At 27.2% G+C, this 24327-nt stretch overlaps 3 protein-coding genes across 11 annotated transcripts in view; 2 read left to right on the top strand and 1 right to left on the bottom strand.

The window, feature by feature from the left end:
• Positions 1-294: 294 nt before the first annotated feature.
• LOC122528451 (glutathione S-transferase 1-1) lies at positions 295-3427 on the bottom strand. 3 transcript variants are annotated; one of them, XM_043653570.1, is made up of 6 exons: positions 3322-3427; positions 2024-2165; positions 1853-1911; positions 1520-1661; positions 1173-1290; positions 295-910 (listed from the first exon to the last, which is right to left on the bottom strand). In XM_043653570.1, exons 2-6 carry the CDS (start codon positions 2156-2158, stop codon positions 672-674), a joined length of 693 nt encoding a protein of 230 aa, XP_043509505.1. In that variant the 5' UTR covers positions 2159-2165; positions 3322-3427; the 3' UTR covers positions 295-671. The 3 variants fall into 3 exon arrangements, with proteins under 3 accessions (XP_043509505.1, XP_043509506.1, XP_043509504.1); XM_043653571.1 differs by lacking the exon at positions 3322-3427 and adding an exon at positions 2691-2776; XM_043653569.1 differs by lacking the exon at positions 3322-3427 and adding an exon at positions 2267-2372.
• A 1215-nt stretch (positions 3428-4642) lies between these two features.
• On the top strand, positions 4643-7880 carry LOC122528450 (probable ATP-dependent RNA helicase pitchoune). 4 transcript variants are annotated; one of them, XM_043653566.1, is made up of 10 exons: positions 4643-4863; positions 4958-5056; positions 5196-5264; positions 5513-5773; positions 5832-6146; positions 6225-6526; positions 6600-6752; positions 6910-7080; positions 7196-7373; positions 7646-7880. In XM_043653566.1, the coding sequence occupies exons 1-10, from the start codon at positions 4767-4769 to the stop codon at positions 7729-7731; spliced, it is 1731 nt and encodes a 576-aa protein (XP_043509501.1). In that variant the 5' UTR covers positions 4643-4766; the 3' UTR covers positions 7732-7880. The 4 variants fall into 4 exon arrangements, with proteins under 4 accessions (XP_043509501.1, XP_043509500.1, XP_043509499.1 ...); XM_043653565.1 differs by having other exon boundaries at positions 4647-4863; positions 4958-5060; positions 5200-5264; positions 7643-7880; XM_043653564.1 differs by having other exon boundaries at positions 4647-4863; positions 7643-7880.
• A 4774-nt stretch (positions 7881-12654) lies between these two features.
• LOC122528445 (protein held out wings) overlaps positions 12655-24327 on the top strand; it is a 36509-nt gene continuing 24836 nt past the window's right edge. For 3 of the 4 annotated variants that reach the window (XM_043653546.1, XM_043653548.1, XM_043653547.1), the window contains exon 1: positions 12655-13355. In XM_043653546.1, the coding sequence (XP_043509481.1) occupies positions 13229-13355 (127 nt within the window). In that variant the 5' untranslated portion in view covers positions 12655-13228. The remainder of the gene's footprint in view (positions 13356-24327) is intronic. The other variant, XM_043653549.1, reaches the window with a different exon arrangement.

A 24327-nucleotide genomic window follows, 5' to 3' on the forward strand; every position in this document is an offset into this window, starting at 1 on the left:
AATAATGCTTAAGGTAATAAATGAAGAAAAGTTAAATTATATGTATATTTCAATTGATGTATATTCTGTACTATGAGTACAAGAATTTGTAAAAACTTATTTTCGTACTTGAAATAATTGATTCATTGTCCAATTTCAGTATTGTAGGTAAGAATGCATGATTTGTGCAAGATGTTCCGAAATACTCAATCTTTATATTTTGATTTATTAAAAGTGTTATTTTTATAACAATGTTATAAAAATCATTATAACTATCATTATAGTTACAATTATCAACAAACATGTACAAATGTATAAGGGATTGTTGTCATTGTTACTTGTTTATTTCCATATTATACATTATACATTTAGCTCAAATAGAATACTTTCTAACTCTATGACGCATATGGTCAATTATACAAATCATTAAACGTTGTACTTACATAAAAAAATATATATAATTGTTAGATAATAGTTAATTTATTTATATACATATATGTATATACATCATAACTTTAGTTAATTTAAAATTAATATTCAAAGAATTACAACTATCACGTTATGTCAATAAAAATGTTTAATTTATTAGAACATAGTGATATTAATATCTAATTTTAGAAATAGTTGCAAATATTTTAGTATTTCACATAGATCTGTTATACTCAATAATTATACTTGCAATTAGCATAAAACTACTTATTTTTGCGAAGTGGGTGGATCGGATGCTGGTCCATAGATACTTCAGGCGGATTCTTCTCACAATCACTAAGTATTTGCATACCTCCTTCAGCGATTTCCCATAACTGTGGATGTTTCCGTTTAAAATTATTGTACCATTTTTCTACATAAGGCCATGCATTTAATTTAAAATCGATCGCTTCTAGACACATGGTTGCAGTAATTAAAGGGAAATCGGCAATAGTCAGCGTATCTGTTAAGTATATGTAACAATTAAATTATGTAACAATACAAGTGATATGAAGTGAAGAATATAAAAGTATTTCTTTTTATAAGATATATATATATAATATAATATTATTAAAAAACATTCAATTCGTTTTTAAGACAATTAAATCTTGCATGTCGATTAAATTTTTTGTATAACTTAACAATTTCACAACAAGTTTCTGTAACTGTTATAATAATCTTTGTAGCTTATAGAAAACTTTCATACTAAAACTCAGGGTACTTACTACTCGCAGCATATTCTGTATTCTCACGTTGTAAATATGTGTTAAAAACATCTAATGCTATTGTCATTTTCTTTAAACCCAGAGGGGTTCTTTTATAATCATAAAACATAGGAGCCACCTGTACAAATATTTTAAAATAAAGTAAAAATTTGTTCAAACATGTTATACAGTAATTGGCGATGAACTACATATTTTTAATACAATTATATTTATAATATTTTCAAAAATTTATTTTTCGGATGTTCACATTTTTTTATTCTTTATAATAATTTGTTAGAACTTTTATATAGATTAAATTGTATAAATTTTACATATACATAATTTAATATTGTATTTATTATACCCACCACATATTCAGCAATATTACGATAGTACATAGCCAAATTAAAGCACAATCGATGATTAACTATTGCCCTGGCTTTTGGTTCCTTCGGGTAGAACTTTCCGGTTGTGTCATATTTGTCTCCAAGATATTGTAAAATGGCATTACTAATATTACGTGTATTGAAGCAAAAAGAAATTTACTTATTATTTTAATATTTGTAAGTTATAAAAGATTATTATATCTATTATTAATAGATATAATATTATTTTAATTTACATGAGAACAATCCTCTTAATCAAAGTTCTTTTCTATATTAAAGTAAATAAAATAATTCATGTTTTAAGTAAATTCATACCTTTCTCCCATTATAAGATCATCGTCGACTAATACAGGTATCTCTTTTTGTGGATTTAACTAGAAAAGTGATTATATGTATTAAAAAATATATTAATGTTGCAAGTAGATTTTAAATTTATAAAATATGATAAATTAATAATAAGTATGCCACTGATATAAACGTATTTACTTGTGCATATTCACTTGTCATGTGTTCTCCTTTATTAAAATTCACGTCCACTAATTCGTACTGAATATTTAAAGCTTTTAAAGCTTGGCGGCAGGCAAGAGATGGTGGACCATCGACAACGCTGTAGAGTTTCATTATTGACCTAAAAGGAAGGATATTTAATTTACAATAAACATAAAAAAATGCTATTGTACAATAGTTTATTTCTATAATTTTTATTAGTAATATATTTATTATTAATACATAAAATTTCCGAGTATAAGCCGTGATCAAAAAGAACTGTTTCACTATATGCGATATTTCGTTGATATCGCAACTCTAAGGCTGAGGGACATATTGTATCATATATGTAGATAACAGATTAGTAATCTTGGCAAAATTATCGGTCAAAAAATTGCATCATCTGAACTGACTTTATAATGAGTCTTTTGATTCTCAATGAAATGGTAATATTAACGAAACATTGGGATAAATCTCTTTAGTTCTGGTGGGAAAAAAATTAAACAAAATTTCATAATCGCATTTTATCTATTTAAATGTTGATTTTATGAAATTAAAGTTAAAATATTAACTAAATTAATAATTTCTCGACATATAAAGAATGTAGAGTTGTATCGATTAATGGATAAAAAATATATCTTATTATATTTGAAAAAATGGAAATGACCTTGAAATCTCTGAAACTCTTCCATCTACAAAAATATAATACTACCGTATTATACCCCCCTCTGCGTTGAACAGCTTTTATTAATAAACTTATCATACGTTTGCAAAAATAACATAGATATTCAACTGCTAATTCTTATTGAAGACCAATCTGTATTGACGTTCATATAATAGACGTAAACAAGTTTTTGTAATAGAGTTCAGATATAATAGATATAATAGAGTTCAGATTCAAATTGACTGAATGGATTGTGGGATTACGGAAATTAGACATGGAAATAAAATTTGAGTTTCTTATCCTATTTATTGTTTTTATAATGATAATTATTATAAAACAGTCATTCCTCATTTTTATTGTATTTTTTTTATGTAAAATCATATAATAATATATTATTGTAATATAATAATCTTAAAAATAATATTTAATTCCACATTTAATTTCCTAATTAATTTCTTATCTATTTAACAAACAAAATTTATGAAATTCTTAAACAAAAAGTTAATATTATTTTATCTTTTTCAAATGAAGTCTTGTTATAATTCTCTTGATTATATTCTTGTTATATTTATATATAAAAATAAAAAATCAAAATAATGTGGAACATCATAAATTTTATAAAAATAATACTCACTCAAAGAAGACCACAGTCTATAATTTAATAAAGTGTTGTATAATGTTCACAACGAATCTGGGCCTGGGACTATACTGACATTTCATGAATACCTGTTACTGCAAATACCTTTCACTTTTCCTGTTTCTCAAGGTTTTAATGTTGGCCTGGAGTATAAAGTGTATAATTTTATATATGCTAATACTTTCAGTACATATTTAATGAAACATTTAAATTTTTTATTTGCAAAACTTCATCATAACTTCATAATATTTTTTACCACATAATATTTGTTTATTAATCGACAACAACGATAGATTATTGTTATTTATATAAAAATTATTGCTATATTATTTTAATTAATATAATACGTAAGGTATAAAAAATACTGTGAAAATATGCTTCATTCCTGTGATAATTTAATGGTATCAATCATCAATATTTGATTATTAATTATGAAAAGCAATTAAATTCACTGAGTGTTAAATATCGCTATAATTGCATTAAAAAAACCTTTCGAATGATCTTCGAATGACATGAATCGTTAATGAAATTTGTATGAAATGTGTATCTCAAATATACTGCTCGCAAATTATGGGATATTTCAAAATGAATATGAAGTGATAAAAAAAGAAGCATTTGATTTTTTTTATTAAATAAGAATATAAGAAATTTTTTTATCACTTCATATTCATTTTGAAATATCCCCTAATTTTTGTGAGCAATGTATAAAATCTTAGCTTTGGGGATTCACCCGTTCGGAAAATGCAATTTTATGGAAACCTACTGTAGTCCTATCCTTCTTTGTCTTTCATATCTTTTATGAAAGACTTTGTCTTTTATAAAATTGTAAGATCTATATCTTCCGAATAAGAGAATTTCCGAAGTTATGATTTTATTTGGAGTTTCCTAATACGCTTTAGAATAATCTCCACATTTCATTTCGATCGGCGATAGAACCATTAGTCTTACATTTACATTTTTTTAAAGGATGATATTTTCTGCCTGATATATAAATGAATGTATACCTATAAGCTAAAAAGATTTTTCAAGCAGTATAGAAGTATAAGAGAAGTTATGATTAACTTAGTTTTGTTAGAAATAACCAATCATTCTCCTACCTTCTTTTGAGCAATTAATCTCTATAATCATTAATATCTGTTTATATACGTTATGATCCATAATAAAATACAAATAATTTTTTTCTATAAAATTTTGTTTTATTTTCGAGGCCTAACTGTTGATTCTCTTTCAGCTATTTTAATTGGTTCTAACCTAGGGACTTAGATACATATTACCTTTCTAATAATACTGAATTGCAATTGGTTGTTCCAGAAAGGTATTTGAAACATTTCGTATAAGTATATCGTTTATGTGCGAACAGCCATCAATTTTCAGTTTACCACATGGGTAAAACGTGTCTTAACTGTGTTGTTTTGATATAAACCTTTTTAAGTTTATTAAATATGTCAATACCTGATAAAGTGTTGATGCGAAAAATTAAGAAGAAAGAAAAAAAGAAGTTTGAAGTACTAAAAGAACGAGAAAAGCAAATACAAAATGGTAAATGTAATCGTAACATTGATTATTGTTGTATTATAACCTATTTTTATATGAAATTATTGGCATTAACTGTTAATTTATTATATTATGGTAGATGAAACCATAAGTGAGGATATAGAAAATGACAGTCAAGAAAATGATACAGTAAATGGACTAAAACGACATCATATAGAAAAAAATATGTCAGTAAAAAGTAAGTTAAAGCTTATAATTTATATTATATCTTTTATTATTATTAATTCATTTATATTTTAATAATTATCAAAATTGCTTTGTAGTAAAATTTAGTAAATTATATTTGCCTTGTAATATATAATTATGTTGTGTTACAGAAAAAAGAAAGAAAATCGAAAATGATCAAATATCAGAAGAAAATAATATTAGCAATACAGTTGCAGATTGTAAGTACAGTAACCAAATTTCATTCATCTTTTGTTCATTGCAAATTTCAAAACAATCATTCACTAATGATGACGTATGTCATATGTATAGTATTAAAAGTATGAAATTTTTCTTTTTTGTTTTACTTCTTTAAAATTTCCAATTTTTCTTTTAATTTATTCATTCGTTTTTAACATTTATTGTTATTTTGTAGTACCTGGACCTGCAATGGGTTTAAAAGTTTTTAACATTTATTGTTATTTTATAGTACCTGGATCTGCAATGGGTTTAAAAGTAGCAAATGATACAAGTTTTAAAATATTAAAAGAAATAGTTTGTGAAAATACATTGAAAGGAATAGAAGATATGGGTTTTACAAACATGACGGAAATACAAGCAAAAGCTATTCCCCCTTTATTAGAAGGAAGAGATTTAGTTGGTTCTGCAAAAACCGGATCTGGGAAAACTCTAGCATTTTTAATACCAGCTGTTGAATTAATTTATAAATTAAAATTTATGCCTCGTAATGGTATGTTAATGACATAGATGTGTTGAATGCAAGTATTTTATTATATTATTATTTGTAGGTACTGGTTGTATTATTATATCTCCAACACGAGAATTATCTATGCAAACTTTTGGAGTTTTAAAAGAATTAATGAAATATCATTACCATACATATGGTTTATTAATGGGAGGTGCTAATAGACAAACTGAAGCTCAAAAACTTGCAAAAGGAATTAATATTATTGTAGCTACACCTGGTAGATTATTGGATCATCTACAAAATACAGCAGATTTTTTATATAAAAATCTTCAGTGTCTAATAATTGATGAAGCTGATCGTATTTTAGACATTGGTTTTGAAGAAGAACTTAAACAGATTATTAACATTTTACCAAGTTAGTGTAACATGTTTTATATTTTTAATACAAATAATAATAATAAGAAATATTTAATTGCTATATATTTTCTTATAGAAAAAAGACAAACAATGTTATTCAGTGCAACACAAACCAAGAAAACAGAAATGTTGACAACTTTGGCTTTAAAGAAAGAACCAGTTTATGTTGGTGTTGATGATGATAAGGAAAAGGCAACAGTAGAAGGTTTAGAACAAGGTTATGTTGTATGTCCCAGTGAAAAGAGATTTTTACTTTTATTTACTTTTTTAAAGAAGAATAGAAAGAAAAAAGTTATGGTTTTCTTCAGTTCGTGTATGTCAGTCAAATACCATCACGAACTTTTAAATTACATTGATTTACCAGTATTAAGTATACATGTATGGTCTATAGTGTGAAAAGTTTGTAATTACTTTGAATGTAACATTTTTATCACATATCTTTAATTAATAGGGAAAACAAAAACAGACTAAGAGAACAACAACATTTTTCCAATTTTGCAATGCATCTTCTGGTATACTCCTCTGTACTGATGTAGCTGCACGTGGTCTTGATATACCAGCTGTTGATTGGATTGTACAATATGATCCTCCAGATGATCCTAAGGTAAATTTTTTATAACATATAACTTTTAAATTAGATTATATATATATATCCTAATATACTGTATAATTCAAATGTAATAGAATGCAAAAATTGCTAAATTTATATTAATAGTGAATATAATAGTTATTTTAGGAATTATTTATTTTATTTATCTTAGGAATATATTCATCGTGTTGGTAGAACAGCTCGAGGAGAAGGTAGTAGTGGTCATGCTTTATTAATTTTAAGGCCTGAAGAACTTGGTTTTCTTCGTTACCTTAAACAGGCTAGAGTACCTGTGAACGAATTTGATTTTTCATGGAATAAAATTGCTGACATTCAATTACAGGTAAATACAATATTTCTGTTGATACATTGAAATAATTAAATTCCTTTTGTTATCATATTAATGTTTTGTATTAATTATGTTAATACATGTAATGTTATATTAATGTTTTGTGTAGCTTGAAAAATTAGTTTCGAAGAATTATTTTTTAAATATGTCAGCAAAAGAAGCTTTCAAAGCATATGTGAGAGCATATGATTCTCATCACTTGAAACAAATTTTTGATATTGAAACCTTGGACTTAGCAAAGATTGCAAAATCTTTTGGATTTTTGGTTCCACCAGCTATAGATTTGAGTATCCTTTTTTGATGCTATATTCTCTTATTGAAAATTTATTACTATTTGATGTTTTAATATTTAATGTTACTTACTTTTATTTAATTTTTGTATAATGCATATATTTCTTACTACATATACATTATACAGAAAATTAAACTTTTATTGTGTTCCATCTTCATTTTTAGAATGTATAGTGCATCTTTTATTTATTGTTTTTTTTTCTTAATTATTTTGTTTTTATATCATTAATATCACAGAAATATTTTTTCCTTAATATTATCATAGAAGTGGGAGTAAGTAAAAATTCACGGCCACGAAAAAGATTAGGTGGGCATGGTTACGATTCTAAGTTTAAATCAAGATCTAAATTTTAAGTTTATTGTTTTTATTGTTTATATAAAATATAAAATACAGTTTAGGTGATTTTGATGAAGAAATAGTACTGAATCGAAAATTATATATTGTACAAAATGCAAGATTTGTATAAATTCATAAAGAAATTATAAAATTTATAAAGAAAACATATATGAATACTTATTTCCTGGAATAAGTGACATATTAAATATTTTTATAGCTATGATGAATGGAAATAAGTTTAAAAGAAAATTAATTTATTTGAGACAAAATTTGATTCATCCTACAAGAATTTATTTCATACTAGAAAATTGATAATTATATTTATTTTCTTTATTTTATATTTTTGTAAAAGAAAGATGATTAGTATGTTGACTAATTATCTTATAATATGTTGAATGTATCCTAGAACAAAAATTGAAAATACTTCATATTGTAATACTTATATTTATATTGTAGTATATATGATATTTCACTTCATATGTAATATTTATTGATACTAATTTATTAATTTAAAAATAACGAAAGATCATTAGAATGTGACAATATATAAAGTTAGTGCATATTATAAATCGAACAGTATATCTTCCAATTGGTTGAATTACTTTTCATTTTTTATAAAAAAAAAGAAAAGAAGAAAAAAAGAATTAGAAAGTATCTACTGATCAGTGAGAAATGACAAGAGATACTTTATAATGTATAACACCCACGCTATTTCTCAGTAGGACCATGTATGGCACATGCTGTATGACGTCAACGTTACTTTATATTAACCAATACATGTGTGTAGGCGTGTTGGACATGGCGCAAAAGGTAACATTCGTGGGAGAACACTAAGGCGACAGACTTTGTAATCGATCGTTGTTTTTGTACCTCATCTTTATAAATTACTATTTGTAAAATTACTCGCGTTTAAACGGTTTCAAATTGCGATATTTTATTTTTGTGGTATTATCTAAAGTCGTAAAGTCATTTTTTTATTACAACTGTAGAAAGAATTTGTTATTACTAGAAATGCTCCTAAAAAACGTTATTTTTTATTATTGCTTGATTGCTATTTTCTTATTTGTCTTGTCAATATAAGAATTACTATACTCAACTACTCTCGTTCATAAAGCTTAAGTGGTTAATATTAAATTAGAACTTAAAAAAATACAATTACTGAGAATTACTGTTAATCTTTCCTGAATAACAAATAATGACATTCCGTTAATTCTTTTTGACAATTAACGACTGCCTATTTATAATAAATTTATTCTTACATCTGATATAAAAGTTTGTAGATATATAATATTAATAATTAAGTTTGGAAAATATCAAGAGATAAAGTGTGTAACATGTATTCTTTCTAGACATTGGTATAGCTTATGTATTTCACATTGGCAATCATTAATTACTTAATGATTAATTAATCCATAATTTCAACAGTCCATTTGATAAATGGTTTTCTAATTTAACCACTCTAAAATTGTGTAATTTCATTTGTGAATTCATTGAATCAGCATGTCCAATTTATAGTTTTGGAATAAAACAATGGTATTCATATATTACTATAGTTTTGGAATAAAACAATGGTATTCATATATTACTTTATTATTAATGTACAGTAAAGCAGAAATTTTTATTATAAATAATGTAAAATAACAAAGAATTTCGTATATATTTATTTCAATAATTTTATTCTACAAGGAGTGGGAGGAAAACACTTATATAAATCAAAATTTTGAAGATTTTTGTTGGCAAGTTTATGATACATTTTCGAAGACAAGAAGCTATTTTTGAGTCAAGATATTGGTATATTACAAACAATGTCATACCCTGTTTATTATAATATATTTTAGAATTTTCATATTTATCGTACTCAATAGCCATAGGTGTTATAAACTGGTGTTTCCAAAGGGTCAATTAATTAACACTGCATAACGGTCCACGTGAGGGCCAGATCTAGAGGAAAATTACACGACCTTGCATAATTGTTGTCGAAAGCTTCACGTCCAACCCTCTTTCCATTAAGATATACTAGGGTGCACGCAATTGCATATCTTAATACGCGATATCTTCAAAGTATACTAATTGAAAAATCCCAGTATTTTATGAAAACAATTTAATATATACACACTTCTCATGCTGGGAATATCTTTAAAAGATCAACGTTAAGGTTTAAACCTATAATGGCCATGAAAGTATTCAAACATTTACTATAGAATAACTTACAATTATTTTGTATTTGAATTATAAAAAATATTCGAATCGATCTTCAACAGTAGTCGTTTGAAAAGAACGAATTTAAAATTTTTTTAAAGTAAATTGAATTCGTATTTCGAAGACGGTCGATCAAAGTCACCATAATACATTCCATCGTTTAGGACTAATCCATTTGAGTTGGTTGCTTAATATTAATTTAATGGGCAATTAGTCATGAAAGAATTACTCACCAATGTGATTAACTTGGGATTTACAAGTCTAAAAAGGATAATCCATACAGTTTGAACGCGACCCCAGTTGCATACAACAGTAGTAATTTTTCGAATTATTTTTTCCTTGTGCCTTTTCTTTCAAGTGTATATACATACATCATATGTTACAAGTATTTTAGTGCTTTAAAAATGCATATTTTATGATTTATATTTGATAATTTTGTAATATTTATCATATAAATATAAAGTTTTCTTTTTTGTATATCATATAATATTTCTTATTTATATTATGTATTATTTTTTTATGCTTTTTTGTTTTTGGATAACCTAATACAATTGCTCGTCCACTTAAAAACGTATTATAGTTCAAAATAGGTAGAAAATTATTCTATTATTATTTTCAGTTTACAAATAAAAAATTATTGATAGATTTTTAAGAAATTAATTTGCTCGATATTTTTATACACATTAATGTTCAATTATAACAAATATATTTGTCATTTAAAATATATCATTCTCAAGCAGTAATGCATTTATGATTATTATAGTAAGAATTACACTTATCAAGAAATTTGTGCTATTTATCATAATATATTATTAAAATACATTATAAAAAGATATGTTTGTGTCACTTACAAATTTAGATTAGTGTATAATAATATACAGTAATAATATACATATATTACAATTGTTAATTGAAGAAATTTATGTTACGATTAATAAATTTAAAATCACTTTTTTTTTATTAAAATAGTATCGTCGACAGAATTTTTAAAATGGCTTTTATATATTAAAAACTTATATTTTCAGAAAATATAGTCATGTTAATCGGTGTCATATCTTCTGTGCAATATCAATTAATGCGTAGTTCGAATCTACGATACAGTGCATGGCTGCAAATTGAAAGTAGGTAGAAGGATTAATTATACATTCTAAAGTATACTGCTTCAATATCATAATGTAGTCGAATGCGTTGATACTTTATATTAAAATATTATAATCGGAAAAGTTTTAAAATAAATTATACATTTATGCTATATGTTCAATTAAATATTGAAGTATTTTTTAAAAATTTTCATATGTTTTGAAACTTTCTTCTTTTTTAAATTATGTTCATGCAAAATATTTTTAAAAATTAATAAAATTTTGTACCTTCTTTAAATTTACAATAAGGTATAATATGGGTAATATATATTTGAAATTTTTTATTTAATATCGAAAATAATTTTTAGTTCAAATTGTTTAATCTTTCTAGAAGTAAGTGCAAAAGTTTTTTCTTTTCAAATTTTTATATTTAAAAATGATATTTTTATTTTTTAAAATAAAGTAAATTTATAAAATTTATAAAGAAGTCATATTTTGATAAGTTGAAATTAGATTTTTACATACATTAGTAATATATTAAGAATATGATATATAATTAATTTTTTATTATTTAATTTGTAAATAAATATTATTAAAGACATATTAATAATTCCTACATTATCTACAATATATTTGTGACAGATGCTATATTAATTATATTGAGACTTTGATGCAATTTGTCGTCTCGAAAGTTTACGTACAAAATAATTTTCAGCTGACTCTAAAATATCGAGTTAAAGTCGAAATCTATATTTAACTTGTGGTTTATTTAAAGCATTACGCGTGTTTCGTTAGATGATCAGCTAATTTTATTGAATTTAGAAAAACAAGTCACATATAGCAAGTCAGAAATAAATGAAAGTGTATTCATGAAGTCGAGGAACGAAGTTGGCGAATAAAAATATTCGAAGAGAATAAGTTTTCTCCAAATATTGTAATTAAGCGAATAAAATGTATTCAATAGATTGGTCATGTATAGATCCATGTCCTTGAGTCTGTCCGCCCAGTAGTCCCACACACAACGGCAGGATATACGAATAAATATGTTTCGTGATGTTCCGTTAACAAAAAGAATTTCACGAAACGGTAGCCGACTCATGAATTACAAAGATTGTAAGGTGCAGGGGCACGGTGGTAGATGTTTACAGCCCTGAATTATCCAACTTGTATGCGATGATGGTATGGCGCGTACTTCAGTACTCGCGCGTACGCAGAGGCCGTATATGGTAGTGGGCGGTAGAAGCGTGCTGATAGAGGTACGCAAGACCAATACGCTGAAAACGCATGCGCAAAACAAATGCTGCGCATGCGTCCAAACTTCAGGAATCTACGGGTAGTTCGCCGCGGCACATGCACGGATAGTGCAGTAGAGCCGAGAGTCCCGTAGCGTGTGTTTGTTTTTAATTTCGCGATCTACGATCTAACTTTTTAACCTTAACAGACTCCAACTCGTGAGAGAGGCTGTATTCTCCCTCTCTCTTTCTTTCTCCCCCTCTCTCTTTCTCCTCTCTCTCTTTCTCTCAGTGTCTAATTTTCCTGCCTTTCCCTTCCTCTATCTCTTTTCCCTTTTTCTCCTTCCCTTCTCTTTCTTTCTTTTTCTTTTCCCCTTCTCTCTTCCTCTCCTTTCCTTCTCCTTCTCCTTCTCCTTCTCCTTCTCCTTTTATCCCTCCTTTCTCCTCCGTCTCTTCTGTCTTGTTCTCTTTCTTTCTCTCTCGTACTCCCTCTCCTATCCTCCCTGTTTCTGTCGCTCTTACATACTTCTCTCCCCCTCCTCCTTATCCTCCTTTTCCTCCTCCACCTCGTCCTCCTCGTCCTCCTTGTTTTCCTCCTCCGTCTTCTCCTTATACATAGTATACTGACTCCGCTATTTCTAAAAACGTAACGCAATCGTGGCGACGTATGCGAGGAGCGCGCCAGAGAAACCACGAGTGAGGAGGCGCGACGTACGAACAGCGAGTTATATTAATTACGAGATAATTGTGCGAAAAATAAGAAAGCAAAGTGATATAATAGTGGATAACGGAAAAAATCAGCGTTAACTTTGTGCAAAACCGAACGTGAAAGGAACTGCTGTTGTTTTGGATCTTAATCGCAACGTCGTCTGTCGTCTTGCTCGTTTACGTTTAACGATCACTTTTTCTTTCCGTTTCCCTTTCTTTGCAATACCTTTTCTTTTTTGTTTTCGTATCTTTTTCTATTTTCGCGTGACCGCCATAGGAGTAATCAAGTAATTGCAATGTGTGATAATACTAACACGACGACGCAGAGTATAGCGGACTACCTGTCACAGTTACTAAAAGATCGAAAGCAGTTAGCTGCTTTCCCTAATGTCTTCATACATGTAGAGCGCCTACTAGACGAAGGTAAGCAACCATTAATCCACTAATATCTTCTTGTATACCTTCGGTAATGCATCATTTCACTCGCGACACGCCTTACTTTGGTTTGCATGATTAACGCCCACAGCGATTCATACTTGGAGCTCGGACCAAGCGTGTTCTACATGCCTGTGAAACTTTCGCCATAGTTTCCGAGATCTTACGGATTTCGCTACAGCATTCGCGCACGCGAAAAAAATACGCAACGTCGGGGAACGCTGCTCATACCATGAGATACCGGTTCTTATTGCCTCGTAGTTTGCCATAATCGGCAACGAACTGCTCGCAAACATCGTATCTCGATCGTGTGTCACGTGTTACGCGTCCCAGTCTGCTCTTCGTGTCTTCGAGCCTGCCGTTCACTTTATTTTTCCAATTTTCTACGCCGGAGCGAGAAGAACAGGAAATTAACTTATTCAATGTAAGTTGGCCAAAGTAACTTACAATTTCATGTGATTTATGATCTACATACATAACTGATCGATTCTACCCACTAATTTTGACACAATTCAATTTAGTCTACACGGTTGGCTTAGCCCAAATGAGTGGGAGGGCTAAGAGGAGGGGAGACTGTCACTCTGAAAATCAATCGTACAAATTTATTAATATTACGAACTATATATAAAAAGCTTGTACTGTACGATTTTTTCCTTGTGTTTTATATTCGCACTCCTATATTCGTTAATATAGGTTTTCTCGATGATCTGCTTCATTCGTATCAACTATTCTGGAGAATAGTTTTCACTCTCTATTTTTAGAATACTCTTGTGCGTGCGTATATGCACACATGCAGACTCAGCAGCGCGTTTACTATACTTTCAGTTTTTTTTCCTTGGGTAAAACACTTATTTCGTAAAACGTTACATAAAATCAATCGATTAATATATCGTACATTAAATTTGTCTTGTTTATTGTTATTCGTCTTGAGCATGATGTCGTTAAGAAATAAGAAAAGTTTACAGATAAAAATCAACGATTCAAAGAGGATACATACCGATATAACATACCGATTGCAGAAAATTTAAAAAATATCCAGCCTGCGTGAATTATGAATATTTCCTATTTTTAATATCTTTTTAAATTCTTATGATTTTTTATGCGTAATTTCGCATGATATTCAATGTAAGAATCAAATCGATCAGTTTGCAAACGTCAATTTCGTTGTCCAGATACACGATTAATGTTTAATTGCCAAATAATAATGTTTAATTGTCATTTCGTTTTACGAGCTTATTTTTTAAAGTTATTAAATCAAAGCTTGCTACACTATATTTTTCACTTCTTTTCGAATTGTAAAAACGTGATTTATGAAAGTATTATTCAATATCTATTTTACGTAGAAGCACAGACAATGTGCATATAAATTATGTGATGTGAGGATGATAATATTTGTTTACAAATGTATATTTTTTGCATATATAATTAAATTATTATTTAATTTTTCTATAAATTAATTTATCTTGCTTGAAAATTTAATAAAACACGTGTTTCAGAAATAATATTTCTTGATTATCAAATATTATTTTATGAAATACAGATTTTCGAAAGATGTTTTATATTACGTACATTGACGTATTTTTTTTATGCATATGTAAGCCTGTTCTCGAATGATTCAAATTGAATGATCTAACAGACAAGATATAAAATGATTTTTCTATCGTGACTCAGAGCTAAGATTATACTTAATGTAAGCGTTTAGCTTCCAAAAGGGTAAATATCATACAAGTTGTAGCATTAAGTTACTGTAAATCCAAATAGACATTTTATATCTATTTGAAGTTAATCTATTATATCTATTAAAACTTTAACATGCTTTATTTTTATTCTATAATTACATACATTAACATTTTTAATATTCGTATATATTTAACATAAATGATGATTAGATGTTATGAAAAATAACTTTGCAAAATGACAGTGACTCTTATTTTGTAAATAATTGATAATTGTTTTATAATATGTAACTTACATATAAAAAAATTATTTTCATCATTTTTATTTTTACGTTAAACGTATTATTTTAATAGCTATGACAAATACATGTATACTTATATAAATTTTTCATTATTTTTTATTAAGTATATGAAAAACCAGCTGAAAGTTTCTCTGTGATTTTTCATTTGTTTGAAAATTATTTAAAGTGTATGTGCATTCGAGTCATCTATACTGTTTCACAGGAAATGTGTCAAATGACGTTTACGACAAGAACCGGTTTTGCGAAAGCTCTCTGATCTCGCGCATTCCTACGAGGATATAGTCCTGTTGATGCAAAGAAATTCATTTTATTCTTCTCGTCTTCGATTTAGTTATTACATTATAAAATTTCATCGTTTAACGCTCAAAATTGAATTATTCTTTTCTTGATATTATTTTGCTTTCTATTCCTTGTATTGATTAAATTTTATATATCTTATGAAGATTATATTAGATAATTAAATGACAAATTATATTTATTATACATGTATAGTTATTATGTTAATCGAACCGCATTATTTAGTTGTTCGCAGTAATAAATTAAAATTAAATTGGAAATATATATGATTTTGATATTTGTACATTGATGCACGATGTCCAACGATGAAAGTATAGATCGCGCGCATCTAGCCTTCTGTTACGTTGTAATCAGTCTTTTCAATACGAGTCGTAACGTATGGAAAAGTTTCTATTGGAAGTTAAACTTTCAATTAATAAAACAGGGAGAGACATGTAATACGAAATGTAGCGAGAATCCGGCAGAAAATACAAGAGTATGTAAACATGTCGCAACAATCATAACACATGCAGGATGTAGATCTGGAATTTGTATACAATGTTGTTCATCACGGTGCATGGTTCATGATGGCTTAACCGTATTGCAATCGTGTCCGAGAGATCTATTTCGAACACTACGTAGCAAGTTTTCTCGGTGACCTAGTGGCGTGAATAGAACTCGTTGTCAAGCGCGTCCTTTCGAAACTGTCTAGCGAAAACTTGGACAGACACGAGGTCTAGTTTTCTTCTGCTACTAGGTCGTTGTGCTTAATCATTTCAAATGGAAACGTATGAAATCATCATATATTCTCAAATATAGCAGATTCATTAGCGTCGCGTCACATCTAACCAAACAAATCCAGCATATACTTCAAGTGAAACTTTTTTATTTGTACATACGTATACTGTTAATTTCATTTGGATGAGATATACCTATCTTTACTTGAATAAAGTACAGTCTTTTTGTGGGTATAAAACTTCTCAAGTGAGAAGCAGTTTTAGTATTATTAATACATTCCGGTCGATCGTATGAATACGCAATGTTATTGTGTCTTTTCATATCTTTCGAAAATTTGTTTCTTTTGTCCAAATGTCAAATTATTCTAATCTGCAATTTTCAGTTTCATTATTCGTTCTATATGACGACTGTCTCTCTGTCATTCTTGCTTGCACTTGACCTGTTTACGAGCAGTCTACGATGTAAACAGTGTGCTACTTGCTTTTTTAATAAATATGTCAAAGGACCTATTAAAACAAAATTTATGTTTAATTTTTTATTAAAATTTTGTTGATATATCATGACACCATCTTTTTATTTGATTAATCGTTCCTTTTTGGTGCATAACTTTATAATGTCCGATTGATATAATGTTGTAATAACACATAAAGTTTTAGTTTATTTCAAACAAATTGATATACTTATGTATGATGTTTTTAAAGTCGATACACGATATTATATATTGTACAATGACAATTAATAATTATTATTATTATTTTTATTTAAAAATATTTTATCGATTTAGAGCTTAAATTGTTTTTTAACTGGCATATATGGCAAAATTAGCGTTACAATATAATAATTAATTAATTAAAATTAATAATAATAGATATGTAATGTATATAATTATATAATTACACTATTAATTGAATATGTGTGTTTGGAAATAATAAACTTGCGGCACATGACAGTTTGTTGGGTGACTTTTAACTTTAAAGGATGGTTTGTACGTAAAAACAAAGTATATCCACGCTGAGCAAATATTTCTTATAAATACGCCCAACGGGAAAGATAGTGTGTGTATAGTTAGTCGGTAGAAGGGAAGAAAGCTGGATGAAGAGGAAACGGCTTCCTTGAAAACAGAGATCGCGTGTTTATACTTTCTTCGTTTCGCTTCGGTATTTTCAGTATGTTGAATGGCGGCCGTTCGTATTTGTAACAGTCGCTAGAGTAGCTACAGTGTCTCAGAAGAAGACTTGCCACCATTCTTCTTTTCTCTTTTGATTGTTTCCTTTGGTATTGTCTAATGACAAGTAGCAAGGCGACAGCAGCAATAGCGACAGCAGTGGCCGCAAAGGCGGTAGCGGCCGCATTCCTTCTTTCCTCTTTGTTCCTCTTTGCTACTCTTTCTTTTACTTTAGCGAAGAGGTTACACATGCCCGTTAGCGATCGCGTCCGATATCGTACAGTTTACATGCTTTTAGAGAAGGAAAGAGAAAGATATTATTACTGATATTTTCGTCAATATACGTAGTTCCGTTTATTCTGAATTTTTCCTTATCGTCGCCAGATTTCTTAAGCACTCGAAGTAATAGCGATTCAACACTTCAACGAATTTTTATCTGCTATAATAACCACTTTATAATGTAAAGATTTTAAGTATATCATGTGCTTAATGTCAACAGTACATAAGATCCTAATCGTTTGACAACAAGTTTTCAGAGTGATAAATCCCCGATAACGAAACTGTTGTTAGTTGAATATCAAATTACAGATGCTGTATCTAGACGATATGTTAGATGACAAACTTATATTAGGTTATACGTGTTGTATTCCATTTACGCATGTTAGATCTAATCGTGAGTTAAATTGCTTTTAATATTGATATAAAGAAAAAAAGTTTAATTAATATAGAATTATAAAAATATTTACTAATTATATATGGATATAACTAAATATTACAATATTTAGAAACGTATTATTTTTGAATGCTTTAGATAAGATGTTATTTTTTAAAATGTATGAATGATGTTTAAATTTTTATTTCATTGAAAATATTTTTCCTTCAAATTTACAAAATCATTATACGAGAATAATTTGAAAAAATGAAGGTTTTTGCATAAAACATTTGATATTACACATGTACATATATTTATACGTAGATACAATTATATGTGTACGTATAAAAAAATTAATCAATTTGAATGGCTGAAACTCTTTTAAAACGTTTTATATTTTGTGAATAAATATCTATATTTATAATAATTAATTGCTATATTCAAAAATTTGGCTATTAATATATTTATGCATTCAATGTGCTACGTTCAAAAAAGAAAAATATTTTCTATAAATTTTTGAAACAAATTAATCTATTACAGATGATGTGTATTTAAATATTAATTGTAACCATATTAACATATCTATTACTATTACTATAATATTATAATGAATATATAATGTGTGAACAATAATTAGGTTTCAAAATATTTGTTGTTTGTACATCGTTTTTCTTTTTGTTTTTTTTTTATACATTTAAACAATCTTTTTCTACTTGTTTATTCTTGTATACTCAAGAGAACCTTATTTTTCCAAATTTTATTAAATTCTGTACAGTTACTGCTTCACTAGGCAAAGACGTTTCTCTGTTTCTAAATAAGGAAATGTCTACGCGCCCCCACTTTTATACAGTCCTTGCTGTGGTCGACCTGTCGTTTTCACCTATATTGTGCAGGCCACCGTATACATTCTTACGCACGCATATATAGGGTGTTCGGTAAGCTTGCCATATATAGATAGATTCCTCAACTATCTGTAAATGTAGCGTACACATACATTCATACGTTTGCACAATAGCTTTATCTGTTTTAAATCAACAATTATCCGTATTAGAAGCGTATTTATTTTTATTAAATAATCTTCATTTATCATTTTTATTTAATATATTAAATTTACATGAGATATTATACAAATATAAACATAATTAAATGTACGTAAGTAAATTTAAAATAATTTTAGAATGATTTGATTTATAAATCTTCATTAATAAATCTTCGCAAGTTAATTTTTTTACGTATTTATTAAACACATAGAATGCAAACAAAGTAAACAAAATTAGTTTAGAAAAAAATATTTTTTTTCATTTCAATAGATAAATAAAAATGAGAGAATAATCAATCATATGTTGTGCCACAACAACAACAGCAAAATTTTGACTTTGATATTTTCCTGGCTTTTATGGATTCTAAATCAAAGGAATTTGCATAAAAATATTTATTTTTTTAAAATTAGCCAAATTGAATATCTATATAATAATAAGTAATATAATATTTTGTAAATTTTTCTCAAAATGCGATAGTAATTTAATTAAAATGTAATTCGTATCGACAAGAACATGAATGAAATTTCTCAAATTGATTAAATTTATTTTCCATACTTTATTTAATTTTATTTTATGTACTATATATTTTATATTGTATAGGTAAGTTATAAATATAACATATAGGCATCAGATGGATTCAATTATTTATTTTGTGATTTTTTCGTTAAGTATACAAACATTTAAGTTACACATGTTAAGAAACAGAGTATATGTAATTAATCAAATTATACTCCATAAACTTACAAGAATGTATAGATTCCATTTATCATTCTAAAATGCAGTAGTTGCATGGAAAGAAAGTGAATGAAACTAAAATCGGAGATTTAGGCAAACAGAGAAATATCGTGGAACCCTTAACAGTGGCCCTTGGGAAGACATAGAGGCCGATGACCGGATTGACCTGCAGTTCGTTTCATGCCGCATGGCATCCACCAACGGGCTCGTGCCACTTCAGCTTCGTTCCATTCTCGTCATTCTCCGTCTCTCTTCATCCCTGTTATTTTGCTCTCTTGCTTCTTCACTTGTCCGTTTGTGTGAATTTACTCTTTAACTTTCTTCTTCTTTCCTCCTTCTTTAAATTAATCTTTATTTTAATTTTTTTTCATTTCACGTGTTTTTTCAAGCGACACAATTTTTATCTTTTAATCTTTCTGTTTCGCTCGAATATTAATACGCTCAATTAGTTCTCTTTCCTCGTTTACCTTCTCTCTTCTACTCCTACGATTTTCGTTCTCCGTCATTCTTAAGTATTTATTTTTTGCTCTCCTCTTCGCCTTGCTCACTCTCCACTCTTTCTGCGCATATCCTTCTCGGTATCCACCACCTTTTCTTCCCCCTCCATTCGATTCGCGTCTCTTACTTTAAGCTTCGAAAAGTAGGTAGGGTGAAAGGAATTCTCTACCGTCTCCGTTTCCAAGCGGCACTCTTCGCTCTTCTCTTCGTCATTCTTTCTGCTTGCCTTGAGTTGGGCGTGCACTCATACACGTTTGCTTCGGTCATTATACCAAACCGTATATTCCCGTACTGTACTCAGCCTTAGTCGGTCAGCTTCGCCTCGAGTTAAAGCGAAGCAGGTTCAACATCTACAATTGTTGGAACTCCGAGACACCAGCGTGATTCTTGTATCTCATGCATACATCGTTCATATTTCAATATGTTTTCCCGATTTAATTTTCGTTAACGCTACGATGTAATATTTTATACTGCTTTTTTCTATATTCTATGTTAATAATTGTGATTGTAAAATGTTTCTTGTTGAAATAATTAATTTGATAATCAGACTTTTATAGGCGAATTTTCCTCATCTCTCCTTATCACCATTAAGTTGTATTTTAATTGAAAAGATGTTTCTAATTTCTAAAATTAATTGTCCTACTGTTGAAAATGTGAAATATGATATGTGAGATTTAGTGTACTATAATTTTTTATTTTCTTAGGATCGTGTAACAAGTAATGAAATAATAGTTAATAAAATATTTTTGAAAATATATTTCTTTAATTATTAACCATATTGTATTATAAATATGTTTTTAATTATGAAAAATTGGGTCCATTTTGAATATGTATTAATTAATAAAAATATTATTAATATCTTAATACATAATAATATAAAGATATCATAAATATTTTAAATTTATTAATTTTAGACGTAACAAAAATTGTAAAATTTATAGTAAGAAACAAAAATTATGACATTGTGATATTTATACAAAGATAGGGTGAGAAAGAGAATAAAAGAAAACATTTTTCTAAATCTATGTGAATTTCATATTGATTTAGGTTTTTTTCTAAATCTATATGAATAACATTTTTAAATCATTAATAGATAAACTTTTTGCAAAGTACATGATAATTATGCATAATAGTTTGAAGGAGGTTAACTGTTGGAGATAAGATATCTGAAATTGAAATCTAAAATACGTTATATTTTATAAAATATTTAATTAACAACTTAGTTAATGAAGTAAATATTCAAGAAATTATGTTTTATAATAGTTTATGAATGAACTGTAATAAAATATAATAAAATTATATAATTTTATATATATATACATATTTTTTATAATTATTTTTTATAATATTTAATAAAGAGCTTTTTTATATAAACTAAAAAAAGTATAGTAAGATAAATCTTAAATATTTTATTATTAGATTAATAAGTTTATAGATCCTGAAATACTATCTCTACTGTGATACTGACACTGAGTACTTGTTTTATTTGAATAGATAAGTGTGCTATTATTAAAAAGAAATTTAAATATCTACTAGAATAAATGATTGATGTTATGTAAATGTTACTAGTGAAATTAATCTGAGTCAAGATCCAACTGTTTTTTATTAAAATCGAAAGTCTAATTCTTATTGAGAAAGAATATTTTTTAATGTCCAATTGAAAGTAGTACTACTTAAACAGTAGTTTTCTTTCTCAATTTAATATTGAATATATTAAAATATAGATAATTAATAATAAATATAATAAAATATATGGCCTGTTAAAAACGCTACAGGAGTTCCAAACAATATACGTATCTAATATTTTAATTTTAAAGTATACCAATATTTTTTTATTTATCAATTTGCTGCAATTCCTTGCTGCTTTATATTTGGAATGTTTTTATTACCAAAAATATTTCTTTCGTAGTATACTTCCCATTGTTAGTAATCATGTTCTTGAAAATTTCATTCGTATTTTGTGTAGTATAATCTCGAAAAATACTTACAATACTTTTGAAAAATAAGAAGTTCAAAGATCAAAAAATTTATTTAAAAGTTCATTCTATGTATTCGAACAAAAATATTCAAAGGTTTTCTGGTGAGCATGAACTGAGTGTTAAATAATGTCACGTTAACTAAACCATTTTTTAACCCAAATCTTCTACAAGAGAAGAGAAGATAATTTAATTCCAATTAAGAATAATACTTACAGAAATTAATTTTTCTATTACATACCTACTTACTTAATTTTTCCAGTGAGATGGTAGATAATGCAACAAATAAGAAATTTATAAAATGAGGTAATTAATTTAAGAGATTTGGGATTCAAGTAATGAATTAAGTCGTTTTTCCTTATTAAGAGGTTAATTATATATTATCTATATGTTACTCTTATATTTCATTTAAATATGTAAATAATGCATGCAATGTTATTATATTATTTTTAATGTTTTACTTCTATAATTATGTGATTGATGTTAGAAGTCACAGTTTAGTGTTGGTATAAAATTTCTTGGGCTCCGATTTATAAATATATCCTTGTGACTCACTATGTCAAAATAAGTTGTGAATTGCTTAAGAAACTTGGCCACCACGATATAACTTCAATACATGTGACATTGATTTAAATCTGTATTTATAACGCAATTAAAATTCACTATTGTATCAATTCTAGAATTAATTTTTTGAGACAACACAGTAATAATACAAAATTAATGTGATATCTACACAATAATTATTTTCAGTTTTCATTCTTTAATTAACAATATAATTAAAATCAAATTGATCTTTTAATTAGATAATATTTGTTCCTAATTATTTTAATAATAATACAAAATTTTATGATTTTTGTCATTTAGTTATAGCGAATTAACTTGCACTTTATGCTACTTATGTTTCTCTTTTCAGATCTACTTTATCTCTTTTATTTAAGCTTAATGTCGTGAAAGTTATCACACATTTTTATATTAGGCAATTGATAATATATTTTAAAATATACATACATGATGATCCTAAAAAAATCAAGTTTTTTATAAATATTGTATTAACATCACTACAATGAAAATATTTTTAAATTAATATTAATAACTAGTGATTTATTGAAAACAAATATTGTTGAATATATATATATATACATTGAATATATTTTTTTGTATGAAACTTTTCTAGTAATGCAATTTTATTTTATAAATTCGATAGATTCGAATTTTCTGAATTTAATAAAATATGAATCGAATTGGATTTTAATAATGTTTATAATAAATTTCCAAACATTGAAAACTCAAATTACACTATTTGTAAAGTGTTAAAAATTAATGTAAAAATTTTTTTTTGTGTGTTATGCATAATGTGTTATACGTTTAAGATTTCTTCAAACTTAATAATTATTTTGATTTATCATATAAAGAAATATATTTATTTTTTTATTTTTAGATTTAATTATAATTATATATAATATTATATATTATAGTTAATTAGATATTAGATTAGGTTTGGAGCAGCTCCGCGTCAATATGAGTACAATCATCAATAGATTGTAGTACTATCTATTAAAGAAACAGTAAAGTTATGAAACTAAATATCTTCGTTCAGACCTGCAAATTTAAATAATATGAAATTTTAGATATGGAATATTTAATGAAAGTACATATTTTTAATAAAAGGATGTAACATTTAATGAAGAATGAATTTAGTGAAATATTTTCAAACGACCGTTGAAATATTATTGAAACTCGTGCTACTGTAATTATAACTATTGCAAATTAACGAGGAGATTTGTCTTCTTGAAACGCAATTGTCTTCTTCAAGCGTTTGGTCTGTGTCATGGATCGTAGTCTTTTTGATTACGCCATCGATGATGTCATGGACGCTGCACGTAACTAATACTAACATCGATT

The sequence above is a fragment of the Frieseomelitta varia genome, unplaced genomic scaffold, assembly GCF_011392965.1.
Source record: "Frieseomelitta varia isolate USP_RPSP 00005682 unplaced genomic scaffold, Fvar_1.2 scaffold_251, whole genome shotgun sequence".
NCBI classification, from domain to species: Eukaryota; Metazoa; Arthropoda; class Insecta; order Hymenoptera; family Apidae; genus Frieseomelitta; species Frieseomelitta varia.

Bases quoted from the DNA above. Each gene is read 5' to 3' on its own strand.
- LOC122528451 (XM_043653569.1), bottom strand. The intron at 1,291-1,519 runs GTGGGTATAATA...ATATTTGTACAG, and splicing joins GTAATATTGCTGAATATGTG to GTGGCTCCTATGTTTTATGA. The intron at 911-1,172 runs GTAAGTACCCTG...TATACTTAACAG, and splicing joins TACAGAATATGCTGCGAGTA to ATACGCTGACTATTGCCGAT.
- LOC122528450 (XM_043653565.1), top strand. From the start codon at position 4,767: ATGTCAATACCTGATAAAGTGTTGATGCGAAAAATTAAGAAGAAAGAA. The intron at 5,265-5,512 runs GTAAGTACAGTA...GTTATTTTATAG, and splicing joins TAGCAATACAGTTGCAGATT to TACCTGGATCTGCAATGGGT. The intron at 7,081-7,195 runs GTAAATACAATA...TGTTTTGTGTAG, and splicing joins TTGCTGACATTCAATTACAG to CTTGAAAAATTAGTTTCGAA.